Source organism: Parasteatoda tepidariorum, chromosome 1 (genome assembly GCF_982258835.1).
Source record: "Parasteatoda tepidariorum strain Cologne lab strain chromosome 1, Ptep-v5.0, whole genome shotgun sequence".
NCBI classification, from domain to species: Eukaryota; Metazoa; Arthropoda; class Arachnida; order Araneae; family Theridiidae; genus Parasteatoda; species Parasteatoda tepidariorum.
Window position 1 is genome coordinate 130469262 of NC_141755.1, and position 15655 is coordinate 130484916.

The 15655-nt window shown below is 30.2% G+C and overlaps 1 protein-coding gene across 1 annotated transcript in view; it reads right to left on the reverse strand.

Annotated features, from left to right (window-relative positions):
- LOC107439990 (AP-4 complex subunit mu-1) overlaps window positions 1-15655 on the reverse strand; it is a 68174-nt gene that overhangs the window by 24754 nt on the left and 27765 nt on the right. The window contains exons 4-7 of the mRNA XM_087157504.1: window positions 11500-11588; window positions 8703-8801; window positions 3450-3505; window positions 584-658 (exon numbers count right to left, since the gene is read on the reverse strand). Coding sequence (XP_087013630.1) covers window positions 584-658; window positions 3450-3470 — 96 coding nt within the window. The 5' untranslated portion in view covers window positions 3471-3505; window positions 8703-8801; window positions 11500-11588. The remainder of the gene's footprint in view (window positions 1-583; window positions 659-3449; window positions 3506-8702; window positions 8802-11499; window positions 11589-15655) is intronic.

Below are 15655 nucleotides of genomic sequence, written 5' to 3' on the forward strand. Positions count from 1 at the left end.
TCACGGGTGCCCTTGTCGTTAGGCTAACAGTGCAAATGTGGGTTAGTTTCATCAAACAATCCTCCACGAAGTTATATTTCTTCCAATACTTGATCCAGAAACTCCCTTATCTTCTGGATTGGGTTCAAAATTAAAAGGCTGCGGAGTTTATAAAATAAAATTATATTTTTTCACCAAAATTATTCCTTTTAGATTTGGGCGGTCAGAAATCCGAATTCCTCGGGGGCTATGCGCTTTCAGAGAAAGTACGTATTTGCGTTTGACTTCGTAACTTAAAATATCGTCCGCACTTAATTATTAACATATTTTGGGTTCCCCCCTTTAACTACTAAGATTTGATTTCGAAAACTTGAACATCAGATCATTGAACTAAAAGTAATTCAGGGTGGCCCATTTTTTCTATATTGCTCACCGTACATAAGTACCTTAATCTATCGCACTACGCATATTATATAATTTATAACTCTTTGTTTAAACAACTTGAAATTGCCTGCTAACGAAGGAAAAACCTGTAGCAAGAAGTGTGCTTGAAATCAGTTACAAGATATAAAATAGTTTGCTAAATAGATTAAACTTTACTTACAGCTGAAGTTGCAATCAGCAAAACAAATCCCATTTTGTCAGGTTGCCCTTTTGAGCGGAAAGATATCCTACAAAGCTAAAATTACATTGGATTAGAGTGTAATATCAAGCAAAATTAAAGGTCTCAAGAAAACATAGAAAAAGTGAAAATTAACGATGCTAAAAGCAATGAAAACACAAGGAAAATGACAGGAAACAATCAATATATTTACAAACACAAGGATCCAAAAAAATATGACCTGCACACCCTTATAACTTCACTTCACGAACTAAGTATCAATCTCATTAGTTTTCCATGACTTCAACTTTGCTAATTGATTAGTACTAACTATTAATTAAGTAACGAAATCAAACACAAAAACAAACTTTCTCGAAATAAACATGGATTTTTCTTACGTATTTGGATTTTTTGCTCTTGAAATCTCAGGAGGGGGTACCCCGCAATCGAGAAATTGTGGTCCCTCTAATATACTACAATATACCATAATATCTTTATAATATACTATTTTTTATTTCATAATTATTTTATTTCGAACGTAAAGTGTTTAAAGTTTTTAACACATTTTAATGAATAGCTAACTAAACAATTCCAAATAGATTAATATCAATATATAGAAAATTCTTGCAGTAATGTTGCTTAAAAATAATAAACAGCATCAGTTAGTCGGTATTCTTTCGTAATAGCAATCAAATTTGATTAAGATTTTAACTATAGTTCAAGAATAATATTAAAGTAGGATTTCAACAATGTTAAAGAAGCAAAAAAGGAATTAAAGGAAGAAAAAAATCTAAATTGCTGAATGATCCCCCAATTTACCATTTCAAAATTCCATGGTATAATAACTGTATTTTAATTTATTTTATAACCGTCGTTGAACAGCCGACCCAATTTTTGGGTTTACGACTACTAATGTTCAACTCTGTAGACTTGACATTTTGAATTGAATCCAGAAGACCAGAAAACTCCTGATTTAAGTATTGAGTGAAATTTGCGTTCAAGGAGGACTTTTCTTGGAAATAACCCGTAATTGTATTACATGAGGAGGAAAACCACGAAATCCTCCCATGGTTGTTGCGACTGCTAGCGGACTCTAACCCATGATCCGTCTAACACTGAGAATAGAATATTTTATGCCAGCACTGTGGTCGGTCCAAACTCGACCAGGCCTTGCTGGGATTCAAACCCAGTTCACGTAATTGGAAGGCGAAAGCTCTATCCCCTGAGCCCCCATTACGGCTCATAATTACTATATTGATAGTAACCAATCATTTTTAAAATCATAAGAAACGATAGTTGTGAAACTACGAAATTCAACCAACACGATTTGTAGCTGGATTGGGTGAAAATAATAAATGAGTACATGAACTTGAATTCATCACCATTAAAGTTAGAATGTGCATCAAAATTTTTATTATTAATTAAAGTTAAAAGATGTTGGGTTGAAAATCTATATTTTTCCTATGCTGCGATTCGAACAGATTATTTTAAAATCTTTTTTTACTTGAGTAGAATACGGTGGTCTTCTGAACGTACGAAAAATTCGGGAATAGCAGGTCAAAAAGCTGAAAGTCAGAAAAAATCACGACAGTCTACCCAAGTCAAAATTCTTGATGATCCCATCAAAACATTTTGATGGTTTTTGTTGGTTTCAATGCGATTCATGATGGTCCAACATCAATTGATGGTCATCATCATCCAACATTATGCGTTCATGGTTTTTGATATACCAATAAATTTCCCTTATTTCATGAGGAAAAATGCTACTTTAATACTGTAATGGTTAACCATCAAGAGAGGTTTGACTCTCATGAACCTACAATCCATGATAATCTTTGATGATTCATGATGGATCAAACTATGCATGGTTGAATGGGAATTCTTGATGGCTCTCAGGAACATAATATCAAAACTTTTTGGTGTTTTTTTTATTTTGGACCATCTTAAATCAGTCCGAATTCCTACATTGGGGTGATGGTTACCATAAAAAAATATAATAATTATGGATGGAATTATTGATGGTTATCATCAAGATTATATTGGTTCATCAATAGAAAACCATCAGAAATTTTATCTTGGGATTAAAAGCTTATCAATAACTCTTTGTTAAATATAAAAATTATTCTTAAACTTAAATATATTTTTAAAATGTTTTTTCAGAGTACCCTTTAAAGAATGTTGTAATTAATCGAAATTATACATATTATAAAATGCATTCTATGTTGCAAATCCGATGTTTAGATTTCCAATTTTACGAAGCACCGGAAATTGTGATTCTCATAGATGTGTACGATATTTCCCGATGTGTCGTTGACATCGATGTCTGCTAGCTCCTGCGAAGAGCATTTTCCTCCGGAAGTGTGCAGCGATATCCGCGGCGATGATTGTTATCTCACTCCGATTTTTTTGACATCGTGACTTATCGTTTTGCTAACATGATGAATCCGGATGTAACTGAGAATAGAAGTGTTGTGCAAATCCTGTTGATTTTTTTAAACTATCAATCGAGCCGTTTATTGTTTTTAAACCGCTATTTTGCAGATATCCAAGTTTTTAAATATTGATAAACAATTATAAAAAATGCAAACTTTATTTAAAAAAATAATGCAACTTACTAATTGTAAGTTTATGCCGTAAAAAATATAAAACATTAATGTACCGAAGCATCACGATGCCAAAATTTTAAAATCGCCCAGTTCTACTTCTCACTGCACTACTTTTTTTTTTAAAAAAAAGGAGCACACTACACTACAAATTATGAAAAAACTTGCGACTACAGTAGTTTCACTACTTCTAGTGCGCTACTTTCGACCACTGGTCAAAGCACCGGGAAATATTATTTTTTGAAACAATAAAATAAATTTCTTACCACAAAATATACAGCACTCATAATACAGTTCAAATAACGTCATAACTCTTCCCTACCTGAAAAATGAAGACCCAAATTTATTAACAAAAATTACAAAGTAAACAATAAGCAATGTTTTAATAAGCATTTCAAATGCAAAATTAAATAAAAATGTATTAATAACTGTATAACACTGTTAATTCACGAAACTAATGTAGGCAAAAAATTATTGACACAGGAAGACCACAGGTAAGAAACATTGAGGAGATGATTTAAGTTTTTAACGCTTTTTATAAGGCTTGTTTGATCATTTTCTTAAGATGTGCACTGAACATTAAGTATAAGTTAAAAAGCATTAAACATAATTATTGTTCCTTAATTTTTCTTTCCCTCCCAATGCATGCATTCGATTTGTTATTAAAAGGTAGGCATGTAAAGACAAGCTGACATAAAGGTTTGTGTAGTTTTTCTTTTTAAGTAAATTTCCAGTTGTCAATATGTCTGTTATGATCTCTTTTTTTTCAGATAAAAAATTCACTAAAATTTGCGGTTAAGATCGTAACTTTTTCTAAAGGTTGACTGAGAAAAAATTCTAGCAGGATCAGAATTTTTTTATTAACATACCGCAGAATAATTTCAAATGTTGCTTCAAATCAAAACTCTCAGTCATTAAAATTAATAAGTTTATTACAAATTGGATACTGAATGTTTTGGCCATAACTTCTTGATAACAATATTTGTTAGGCTAATGATTCCATACTAATGGTAAGTGCTCGATGGAAAATTATAACAGGTGGTTATTTTTTTTTATAACCGTCGTTAAGGACTACACAATTTTGGGTTTGCGACTCCTAATGTTCGACTCCTGGATCAAGTATTGGGAGAAATTTCCCTCTCTGGAAAACCTTCCGATGGATCTAACAACATTAGTATTGCATGGAGAAGAAAACCACAAAACCTCACATGGTTAGAAAGACACAAGGGTATTCTGATCCATGATCCGTCTACCACTGAGGATATTTTACCTTACCACTGTGGTCGGAGCGAGCAGGGTGTGGAATTCGTACCGACCAGCCATCGCTGGGATTCGAACCAGATTCACCTCATTGGAAGGAGAACGTTCTATCTTCTGAGCTACCACAGCTAACGTGGTTGTTATAACAAAAAGGAGTTGAAACTTATTTTTGAAAAAATCTGATGGGAATGTTTGTTACTCTAATATTAGGATGTTAAATTATAAACCAGCACGTCGCCCTGCTCATGATCCCAGGGTCGGACTGAGACTTTGGAGCCCGCAGGACACCCTTGAAAGAATTGAAATTCTATTTATTGAAAATGTTAATAAAGCGTTTTTTACTTCCTCTTCGTAACTTTATTTACAAATTTTATAAGAAATATTAAACATTCTTTAATGAGCTAAATATTTTATATTTAAATTTAAAGCACTTACTTATTAGTTAACATAGTTCATTTTAAAATTTATTGTAAAAACATTTAAAACATTAAATTTTGATTTTGAATTAAAAATTTTGAAATGAATTTAAATGAAATGACAAAAATCAGTTGAACCTGCTTTTCTCGTGGCTTTTTATTCCTTTTTATGGGTGGGCTAACAAAAGTTTTTTTCCGGGTTGATTAATTCTCCTCAATGAGCAAACAGTGTGTAACGAAATTCGTAATTTTGATCCAAAAATAAATTTAGTAAATTAAAAACTGTTTTATCTAAAAAACACGTTTAAGCAGGCATAAAAAGTATTTCCACAATAGCTTATGTTACCCAGAGGGATTCAGGATATTAAGTATCCACCATTTTGAAACCAACGACATGATGCACCGGCCGCCTTCACTTCCGAGGCAAGTAGGCAAGAATAGATTTGAAATCGGTGAGCTTCGACTGGAGAAGCACGTTTATACCTCAATTCTTTAATTCTTTCTAATGATATCTCAGTGACCAGTGCATAGTTGGACGTTGCAAATTTTTAAAAAAATTAATCTATACATAATAATAAACGCGGCTGTGTGTGTGTCTGTAATCTCAATATATCGCCCCAGAAGCCTCACCCAGGCACGAAACTCGGCACATAATTGTGTTTTGACATAATGAAGAAGTATTTTTTTTCTTTTTCAAAAATTTGGATTAGTTTTTTAGTTATCAGTCATTTTGTAAGAAAATCTATGCTTTTTCGTCCTCAAGGAGCCATATTAAAAAAACTATTAAAAAATGCATATCTCTTATAAATGTATGCTAATGTGAACCTTACAATTGAAATATTAATTTTCGACCACTTAAACCAATAATATACGAAGGAATTAATAATTTAATTGTAAGGTTCGCATTAGTTTACATTTATCAAAGTGGAGAAAACTTTAACTTTTATATTAAAAATGTGGCAACATATTCGATACGTAAATAGAACGCTTCGCTTTGATATATTTGTCGCTGTTCATAATTGTTATAATAAGTTTTTCTTCTTCTTTCCACGCTCTATTTTTTTTTCTTAAGCGAAGACGATAATTTTTGTAGCGATATAGAAATAGAAATTGATACCATAAAAATTTATTCGTTTTCGTGTTCTTTTCATGTATTTAGCATTTTAGTTTTTTTTTCTTAAGCGTTGTAGCTATATAATATATAAAATAGGAATTCAATTGTTTTTGAAGGAACGATGACTCTTACCTTGGATCTCTTTGGTTTTTCTATTCTTTATTTTAACAGTTTTTATTAAATGCAATTAGTTATTTTCAGAAAGTTTCAGTTTGCAGGTAAGCACCTAGATTTTAATATTGAAGTTTCATGACTTGCTTTCATAGTAATTGTTGTTCTAAAGTATTCGTTGACTTCTTAAAAACCCGATTACTGACATGGTAGAACCGCCTTCCAAAAAACTTTGTATTTTGTCAAAGAAAAAGATATTAAGAGATTTTCAAAGAAGAAGAAGGGCCCAAGAAACGTCTGTGGAACGTCAAAGAAGGATGGAACATGACTGAATTTTGACAAGCAATTCTAGAGCGCAAGAAGTACCAGAGAAACTTCAAAGAAGATTGGAAGAGGATCGTGTCTCAACTAGCAGTGCTAGGGCCTAAAAAACACCAGAGGAACGTCAAAGAAGACTGGAAGAAGATCGTGTCTCAACTATCAGTGCTAGGGCCCGGGAAACACCTGAGGAACGTCAGAGAAGATTAGAAGAGGTTCGTGTCTCAAATAGAAGAGCTAGGGTCCGAGAAACACCCAAGAAACATCAACGAAGATTAGAAGAGGATCATGTCTCTACTAGCAGTGCTAGGGCCCAAGAAACAAAGCGTGGCGGACAGCTGACCACCTGAGTCGGCTAGTTAATAAATAAATATAACTTTTCAGCAAGTTGGCTAATTAGAATGATTGTTGTGCAAGACTAGGCAAACGATATCCTCATAAACGGCCAACTCTGAGGTGCAAAATTTAAAATTTTGTTCTAAAAATATTCGATTTTTAAAAAGTTAACTAAAAACTGTCGAATCTCTGTTTCGTGGTCAAAAACTAGCTAAGCTATGTCTAATTTCAATTTCTTTTGGTGGGTTGCTTCGGGTAACAAATGTTTACAGGAAAATAACTTTTTGAGGCAAGATTTAATATTGCTGTTTCTAAGACATAAATTATTTCAAACTTGTTTTGGCTATTTTTTTAACATAATTTGGTAATTTTTTAATGTTTTTTGGCAATTATGATCTGGAACGGTAGGTTTCTAGATCATAAAATATATAAAAACCTATCTTGGAAAGTGTTCTATATTAATGCAAATTACCTAACGAACCTTTACAGTGAGCGACGATTTTGATTCTGGGAAAATATCTAGAAGGATAACGACTAACTTTAAAAGGCAAAATTCACATTTGAGGTATGCAGGACAAAAAATATTTTTAACTTGTCTTTGCCGTGCCATAATTGTTTTTTTTTTGTCGAATGATCTGACAAGAACTTATTTAGGATTAGAATGCACTAATAATTTCTTCCAATGTAATAGAGTTCTGAAAAAAAAAGAACTTGTTTTCAGGTGAAAATATATTTTGTAGGGGGAAAACACTCTAAATATTTCCTTTTTCCCATTTTGTAAATCATGGCATTAGAAAAAATCGTGTAATCAGTTGCAGTAACTACCAAAAAAAAATTTTTGACGACAAAATCACTCCAATCGGACTTTTCAAAAAGAGTGTACTAAATGTGAGTTTTCATTTTGAGATTCAGTTATTGTAATAAATAATATTGTATTAAAAATATAGGATTTTAATAACTATGGAAATCAATAGTAATAACTACATTAAAAAGACAGATCGAAAACTTTTGCAGGAAAGAATACCAAAATTTTTTACTTCCCAAAGGAAAAATTTTGTGTCCAGCGAAAGTGTCGCCTTGTCACCACGATTCTGCCACGGGGAAGTAAACAAAATTAACACACATACAAGTTCTCCTTACAAAAATAGGGATCATATGATGACAATCTTTCATTTGACACTCATAATTTAAAAACTTTGAAATTTTGTTATAACTTTGACCTATTTCATATTTTCAACCAAAATGTGTAAATCAATGTAAAGCTCTTTTCGAAAATTGATGACTAACAATAGAAAATGCATTCATTTAAAGGAAAGTCTAACCAAGTGAATAGATTAGAATTTTCGATCTCTATTTCAGCGGTTACTACTATAGTTGCCACTTCTAATATACTCAAATTGTTTTTTTTTCTTTTTTCAACACAGCAGTTTAAGATAGATACTTTAAAATTCAAAAAAAAAAAAATTCTGAGACCTTTTCTATTTTTAGTTAATTTTTTTAAAAATAAATACAAATCAGAAGCATATTGTATATAAGTAATTTAAAAGTAATATAAATTATTGATTTAAAAAAAATTTTTTTTTTTGTAGGATAGTTGTGAAATAATTTACTTTAACTTAATCAATTAGAAAAATAATATAATCAGGAACAAAAACAAAGATATATGCTTAGTTTGAAATTACAATTAAAACTATTGGAGTATAGAAAAAAAATTTCTTAATTCATGAAAACAATTACAAATCAAAAGCATATTGTATATAAGTAACTTAAAAGAGTAAATTATTGAAATTTTTTCAAACAAAAAAAAAACTTTAGGATGGTGGTAAAAAAAAATTATTTTAACTTAATCAGGAAAATAAAATAATCAGGAGCAAAAACAAAGATATATGTTCCTTTTGAAAGTACAATTGACGTTATTCGATTATAAAATAAAGTCTAGATTATAATATTTAACAAATAAGTACTTTCTAGTAGTAGATGGCACAGATATATGTAGTACAACATTCAATGCTTCTATGCTAGATGGCAAATTACAAGACAATTGTAGAGTTGAATCACAATCCCTATAGAAAAAAATTATTAGTATGCTGACAATTTCAAATATATTTTTTCAGCATTAATTAATTTAAAATGAATTGAATAAACATCAAATTAACCAACTTAAAAAAATTAATGCTTTTCTAATTATCAAAAGTAATTTTTCTTGTGTAACAGAAAGAATTTATTTAAAACACTATATGTATGTTATCACTAAGCTTATGAAACTTATTTTTGCGCATTGACAATGAAACGCTGAAAAAAACTGATCTATGAGTTAGGCAGAAGTTAAAAATTAACTGTTTATGTAAACCAACAATCTGAGCTATATTTTGTTCTTGATTATGTTTTTTAATCTACACAGGATACACTGTAATTAAGACTATTCTTTTTGTTTTCATGATGCTCCATAATTTATGCAGATCACTTAACAGTTTGTGCACGAAAGAGAAGTATTCTAATAAAATAGCAAAAGAACAAAAATCTCATAAATCCATCATCTATGTATGTATATATATATATATATGTATATATATATATATATATATATATATATATATATATATATATATATATATACATATATATATATATATACATATATATATATATATACATATATATATATATATATATATATATATATATATATATATATATATATATATATATATATATATATATACATAGATGATGGATTTATGAGATTTTTGTATATATATATATATACTTTGAAACTTTTTAAGCATTTTTCGTTGGGTTTTATAAATACTACATTTAACAAAAGTTTATGTCAGAATACAGGACTGTGATACGTTAAGTACAAGTATAGAGCATCTTTATTAATGTAGTTATTATGAATAGTTCGCACAGGCAATGGCACCATTGCAGTGTAGCACACAAGAGTCACACTGTCTTATTTAATTTATGAGCTGAGGCATTCATCAATGTCATATGGTGTCCAATATATTAAACTGTCGCAACTCCAAACACTCAATTTATATTTTTGTGTACATAGAAAAATTCAATGAACTATCCAGTCTAAATCTAATTTCCAAGTAGTAGTACTAAAAACCTCTTGGTAGTATTTCAGTACTACTAAGTAGTTTGAAATCAAAGGTTTTACAAAATTTCTCAGAAAGAATTTACACTTTAAAAAAAGTACTCTAAGGAACTAGTATTTAATGAACGAGTAAAATAGCGAAGCAATCAAGTAGCGAAGCAATCTGAAAGGGTTGACAAGCACAATCAGTGTGTACTACCATTACATTGCAGTCGGACCTCCATTTAACAAAGTCACTATATCCCGAGAATAAATTTGTTACAAAGAAAATCACCTTTTGAAATACTTAAACATAAAACAGGTTATAAATTCATTAACACTAGACATAATTAAAATAGCAATTCATACACCTTTATCTTGTAAACTAGCATCTACTATTTATTTTATAAATCTTATGCACAAAAGAAATCTGCATGGAAAGCAAGAATAGAGCAAAACATTATCCAGTACATTTTACATATACTTTCAACTAAAAAAACGCTAAATTTATGTATAAAATTATAGCTGAATTTAGTATAAAAGTAATTTTAAACATACATCACGACATGCGTTCTGAAGTTTAATTGCTAAAATAATGAATTAAAAAGAATTTCTTATTGTTAATAGATTTCAGAATAAATATTATTGATTGCTATCATGTACATTAAAAAATTTCTTTTAGGCAATAACAATATGAGTAACTCGAGTTGATTGTAATTTGTAACCCTGAGTTGAGGAAAAGCTTCTGCAAAATACAATTGTATTTTGCTTGTTCCTACTAATTTCATTTTTTTTGTACGGTAAAAACTTACCTGCCGTAAATAAAATGAATAATATTTTACTCAGTGAGTTAACTGTGATGTTATTGGCGTGTATAGAAGTCTATTTTTGATGTTATATAAATGTTTTAAGGAATATTTGATCTTGAATTTTATGAGATTCGATTGGGCTACTTTAAATATTTAGAAGGATTTGGAAACCAGGCAGTCATTTTTTTATACATATAAATCACTTATTAGAAGAATTATCAATAATAAATTATTTATCCTACCTATTGCAAGTAAAATACATTAATAAAAAATACAGCTATTTTTATAAATATTTCTTTAAAAAAATCCTTATTTTACTTTATTTAATTTTCCAAAAAAACAACTAGTTTTTTTGAATTGCATTGCACTGCAATATAGTAGTAGTTACAGGATAATATGAAAAAGAATAAAAAGATCATAAAATCAATTTATATTCTGCACAGTTGCATTAAGAAAAATATCAAACTCAGTGAGTAGACTATTCTCACATCCATAATATTGACCATTAAAATAAATTTTTAAAACAAATTGACATGCATTGTAAATTATGCAACAATTGGCATATTTGCTAAGCTCTAAAATAGGCTAAAGTTTCTAAAGTTAGCTTGCAAGTTAATAAAAAATAAATGGTTAATACAAGTTAATAAAAAATTTAACTTGCAAAAACAAAAATAACTATAAAATGCATGTTCTTTCTTTGGATTTAAAATGAATAATCAGTTTAGATTATAATTATTATTAAAAAAAAAGCAATGTTATTACAAACCGAATTTTAAATTAAAATTATTATAAAAACTGATATTTCAAAAAAAAAAAAACTTCTTTAAATAACAAATTTAATAATACTCGGCAGATAAGAAAAAAGAAAGTCACCTGTTTTTATCCACATCTTCAACAATCGAAAGCAGTCTAAATTGCACAAATGATGCACTGGTCGTCTAATAATAAGTTATTGCCTTGATCTGAAAAAAAATTAATAATCATTAACATTTTCAAACGTATATATACCATTACATATTATCATCACCTAAAAAGACAGAATATCTAAAAAATGCAATATAACTAGAAAATACTACATTTGCGTTACATGAAGAGAGAACCTCCCACGGTTAGCCTGACGGCAAAGAAACTGTAACCCACGATCCCTCTACCACTAAGGATATTTAAATTCAGCACGGTGAAAGCCAGTCATCGTGACTCTATTGCATATTAAAATGAAGGCGATGGTGGTTGGCTGCTCACTTCACTTGCGAACTTGTAATTTTAGAAGTCGCCTAAACAACCAGTGTAAATACACAGTGATGATATAGTGATGTATTTAGCATATGTTCAAAAATTACCTACGGGAAATATTTAAATCAATCAAAAATAAATATAAAAGGAATAAATCTAGTACAAAAGAAAATATTAATTCTAAACATATTCTACTAAGACATCAATATCATTGCTTAATTATTCAATTAAATTAATAAAGAAGTCAAAGTAAAAGCAAACCCAAGCTTTATTTCATTTTTCTTAAATTAAAAATGATTTAAGATTTATTGGTTTAAAAATAATAGTACGGTAACAAATTATTTTACGCACATGCATTAAAAATTAAAAGAAAAAAAACGAAAGTGGAAAACAAACCAAAGAAATGTTCACTTCAGAAAATTTTTTTTATTTATTATTTGTTGAAAAAAAACATGCTTTTGAAACATCATTAGATCCTTTTTTATTTACTTATATAAAATAATAAAAGGTAGTATTAACTAATGGTCAAATTCTGTACTTAATAAATGTAAAAATATTTTTACTTATTTATTACTGCTTTCATTTTTGAAAATAAAATCGAGTAAAGATTTATTTGTTTAAAAATGATACTGACTATCGAACAAATTATAAAACAAACAAGTATTGAAAGAATTTTAATGAAAATTTTAAAAAAATACTTTAAGTACTAATGTTAAATTATTAAAAACGTCAAAACAGTACTAAACTTTATATTTAACTAGCTGTACCCTGCGTGCGTTGCAACGCTTTCAATTTGAATTTGAATTTTGTATTTAAGTGTGTAAATGACATTTGCGATTATGATTTGAAATGCAAATTTTATTTAATGGTGAAAAAAAACCAGTGATAGTCTCAGCAGTTAATTCTCTAGGATATCATTAGTGCATTTTCAAACAGACATGTATGGTGATGCACACGGAGCATGAAACATATTTTGGACAATGATCTGAAATAAGACTGGATCTATGGTGACATCAAGAATTTCTGCTGATATCTGATCAGTTTGGCAAGATGGTTTTTTCTTCAATAAGCCAAATTAGAATGTGTGCCTGAGGCAATCCTCGTTTTTGCCATTCAATAGAGTACACCCAACACCGTGTCTCTCTAAAAACATGACGCTTCACAATGAAATCAAGTAAAGATTATCATTTTTGTTTGAACACACGTGCTGTAATATCATGACGATCCGATGATGATTGTCCTGGTAACAAAATATCTCTAATTTCAACCCAAGCAGAATTGCACGTAAATGTAATGAATAAATCTAGGAGCCCATATGCGAGAACATATGTCATTGCATCCTGTGAGTATTCATACATGTGCCTTGGAGTCCAAGGCACATGTATGAATACTCAGACATGTATGAATACTACATTTGCAGGGAGTCCAAGTTTTTCTCCCTGCAAATGTAGTCGGCAATATAATCATTTTCCCCACATCATTAGGATTAACGTTACCATCATTAATTATTGCATCCCGTAAATGAATGCATTCTTCTGAACGTAATTTGGTTTGATTTAAATTTAATATACAGTAGGCGTTCAGTTTCAATTTTCGCATACATATCGATTATGTATTGATGAACTAATTGTCGACATTTTAAGGTATGATTATCAGCGTTTTGGCAATCATTAATCTATATGCATAAAAACTTATTGCACTTGCTTTCTTATTGGTTTTATCGCCTGTTTGCGGACTTCTTAATTTTATGTTAAAATAATATCCCTCCTCTCCTCACCAAAATAAAATAGGATATTGCAATGCATCATATGATCGATAAGTTTCTGAGAACTCTTTGAACGTCACGATTTCTGCGATGAAGAACTGTATCGCGGGAGGTAAATTCTTCGCCAACTATAACAATAGCCACTTCATCCAATGTTGGCGCATTGTATTTTTCTTTGTGGTGGCCTACAGGTGTTTTTTCAGCTCTAATAACAACTTTGTAAATATTGGATGACATTTAGTCAAGGGCAATTGTGAACAGCCTAATTAACTGATTATGTTGATCGAAAAATTTTTGTAATACGGTAACAATTTTTCGTTTAGTGCCATTGTTTACCTGACAACGTTGATTGACTTGATCGTTTGTGTTATCCATGAAATAAATTTGCAGAAATTTATGATCTGCGTTAGGCATTGAAAGAAGTGATCCTGCACGATGATAAATTTGGCCTTGCACTTTGAATGTTGGGATGTAATTCTCGTTCACGATACGTGTAGCACCGAATAAAGTAATTTAGAAACACGAATTGTACCGGCGTATATGCGCCAAAAAATGTTTCGATTGGTTTGTTTGACCTGATACAAAGGTTGATAATGTCTCGGCAGGCGACGTAAAATCTTGTAGTTTCAGTATGCCTCTAGAACAGCAAATTTCAGCTGTTTCATTTTTAAATTTGAGAGCATTACAAAACATACATAATTGATATATTTCTCCGATGATGACACTTGGGGGAAGACTATAGTTTGTTGTCGGATCATAGTGAAATGCACACTGAAATTCAAATCAGAGTATTGGTAGCGTCTGAATAGCGAAATGCGTTCTCGGTCGGTTTTCATTCTTGCTTCCCGTTGCTCTGATGTTTCCGACGAACGGGCTTGTGTAGTTCGTAGTTGATTTGTTGACAGTCTTCTTTCCTGTTGCTCAGACGTTTCTAAGGAACGGACAAAAGCATTCTGTTCTCGATTAGTTTCAAGTCTTTTTCCCGTTGCTCCGATGTTTCTGAAACACGGGTAGTTCTCTTTTTGCGCGCTTGAGATGTCGACCGACTAAGAGCGATTTGCTTAGGCGGCATATTTTTGCAAATATTCTTTCTGACAAAGAAAAAGAAATGTAAAAGTTGACAGTGGTCGCAAATTTGCTAAATCGAAATGTCACATACATATTTTAAATAATAAAAAGAGCAATAAAAATGAGATGAATAAGAAATATGAAAACTATAAGATTTAAAACAAAAATCAATTTTATAAATGAAAGAAATAAAATGGATGAATTCGAAAACTTTGCATAAATAAACAAACAAACTAATAGTTTTCAAATGACAACTGTCACAGCACTGAAATCTTCGAAAACTGTATTTAATTGTGCTAACCTAAAATTACGTACTAAATATAAATATTTCTGAAAACGTGCAATTTGAATGACATTTGCTTTTGTCTTTATATTTATTAAACAGTTTTCACAGTACTGAATCCGTGATACGACAAACAATTAAGAAATCTATTCTCGTTGATTTTACTTGCTTGTGCTCACCTGACATAAAGAAACGCGCGAATTAAAAATTAAAGTATATGCAATTTACTTTTCTAAATGAATAGAGTTATAAGATAGAAAATATCACTGTTGTTATCTTCAAGATATTTGAAAATTGAATCGTTTATAGCAAAATTTTAAACAATGGCTAGCTTTTAACCAATCAGAAAATTCCATTTCGACTTTCACTAATATCGCTCGAACGGTTTATCGCAGAATGTTCTAATGTCGACAGAAACCTTCCTCGTTCTTTGAACTATCTGTATGCCAAGTTTCATAGCTTTCTGTCGGATGGTTTAGGAGTCTATAGAGGACAGACAGACAGACAGACAGACAGACAGACAGACACACATTCACTTTTATATATATAGACTAGTTGTACCCGTTCACACGTTGCTGTGATTAATGATCAAATGTATACAATACATCAAAATGGAAATTAATAATAAAATTATCCCTACATATATGTCATTTGAATATAATGAAACGTAGATATATAAC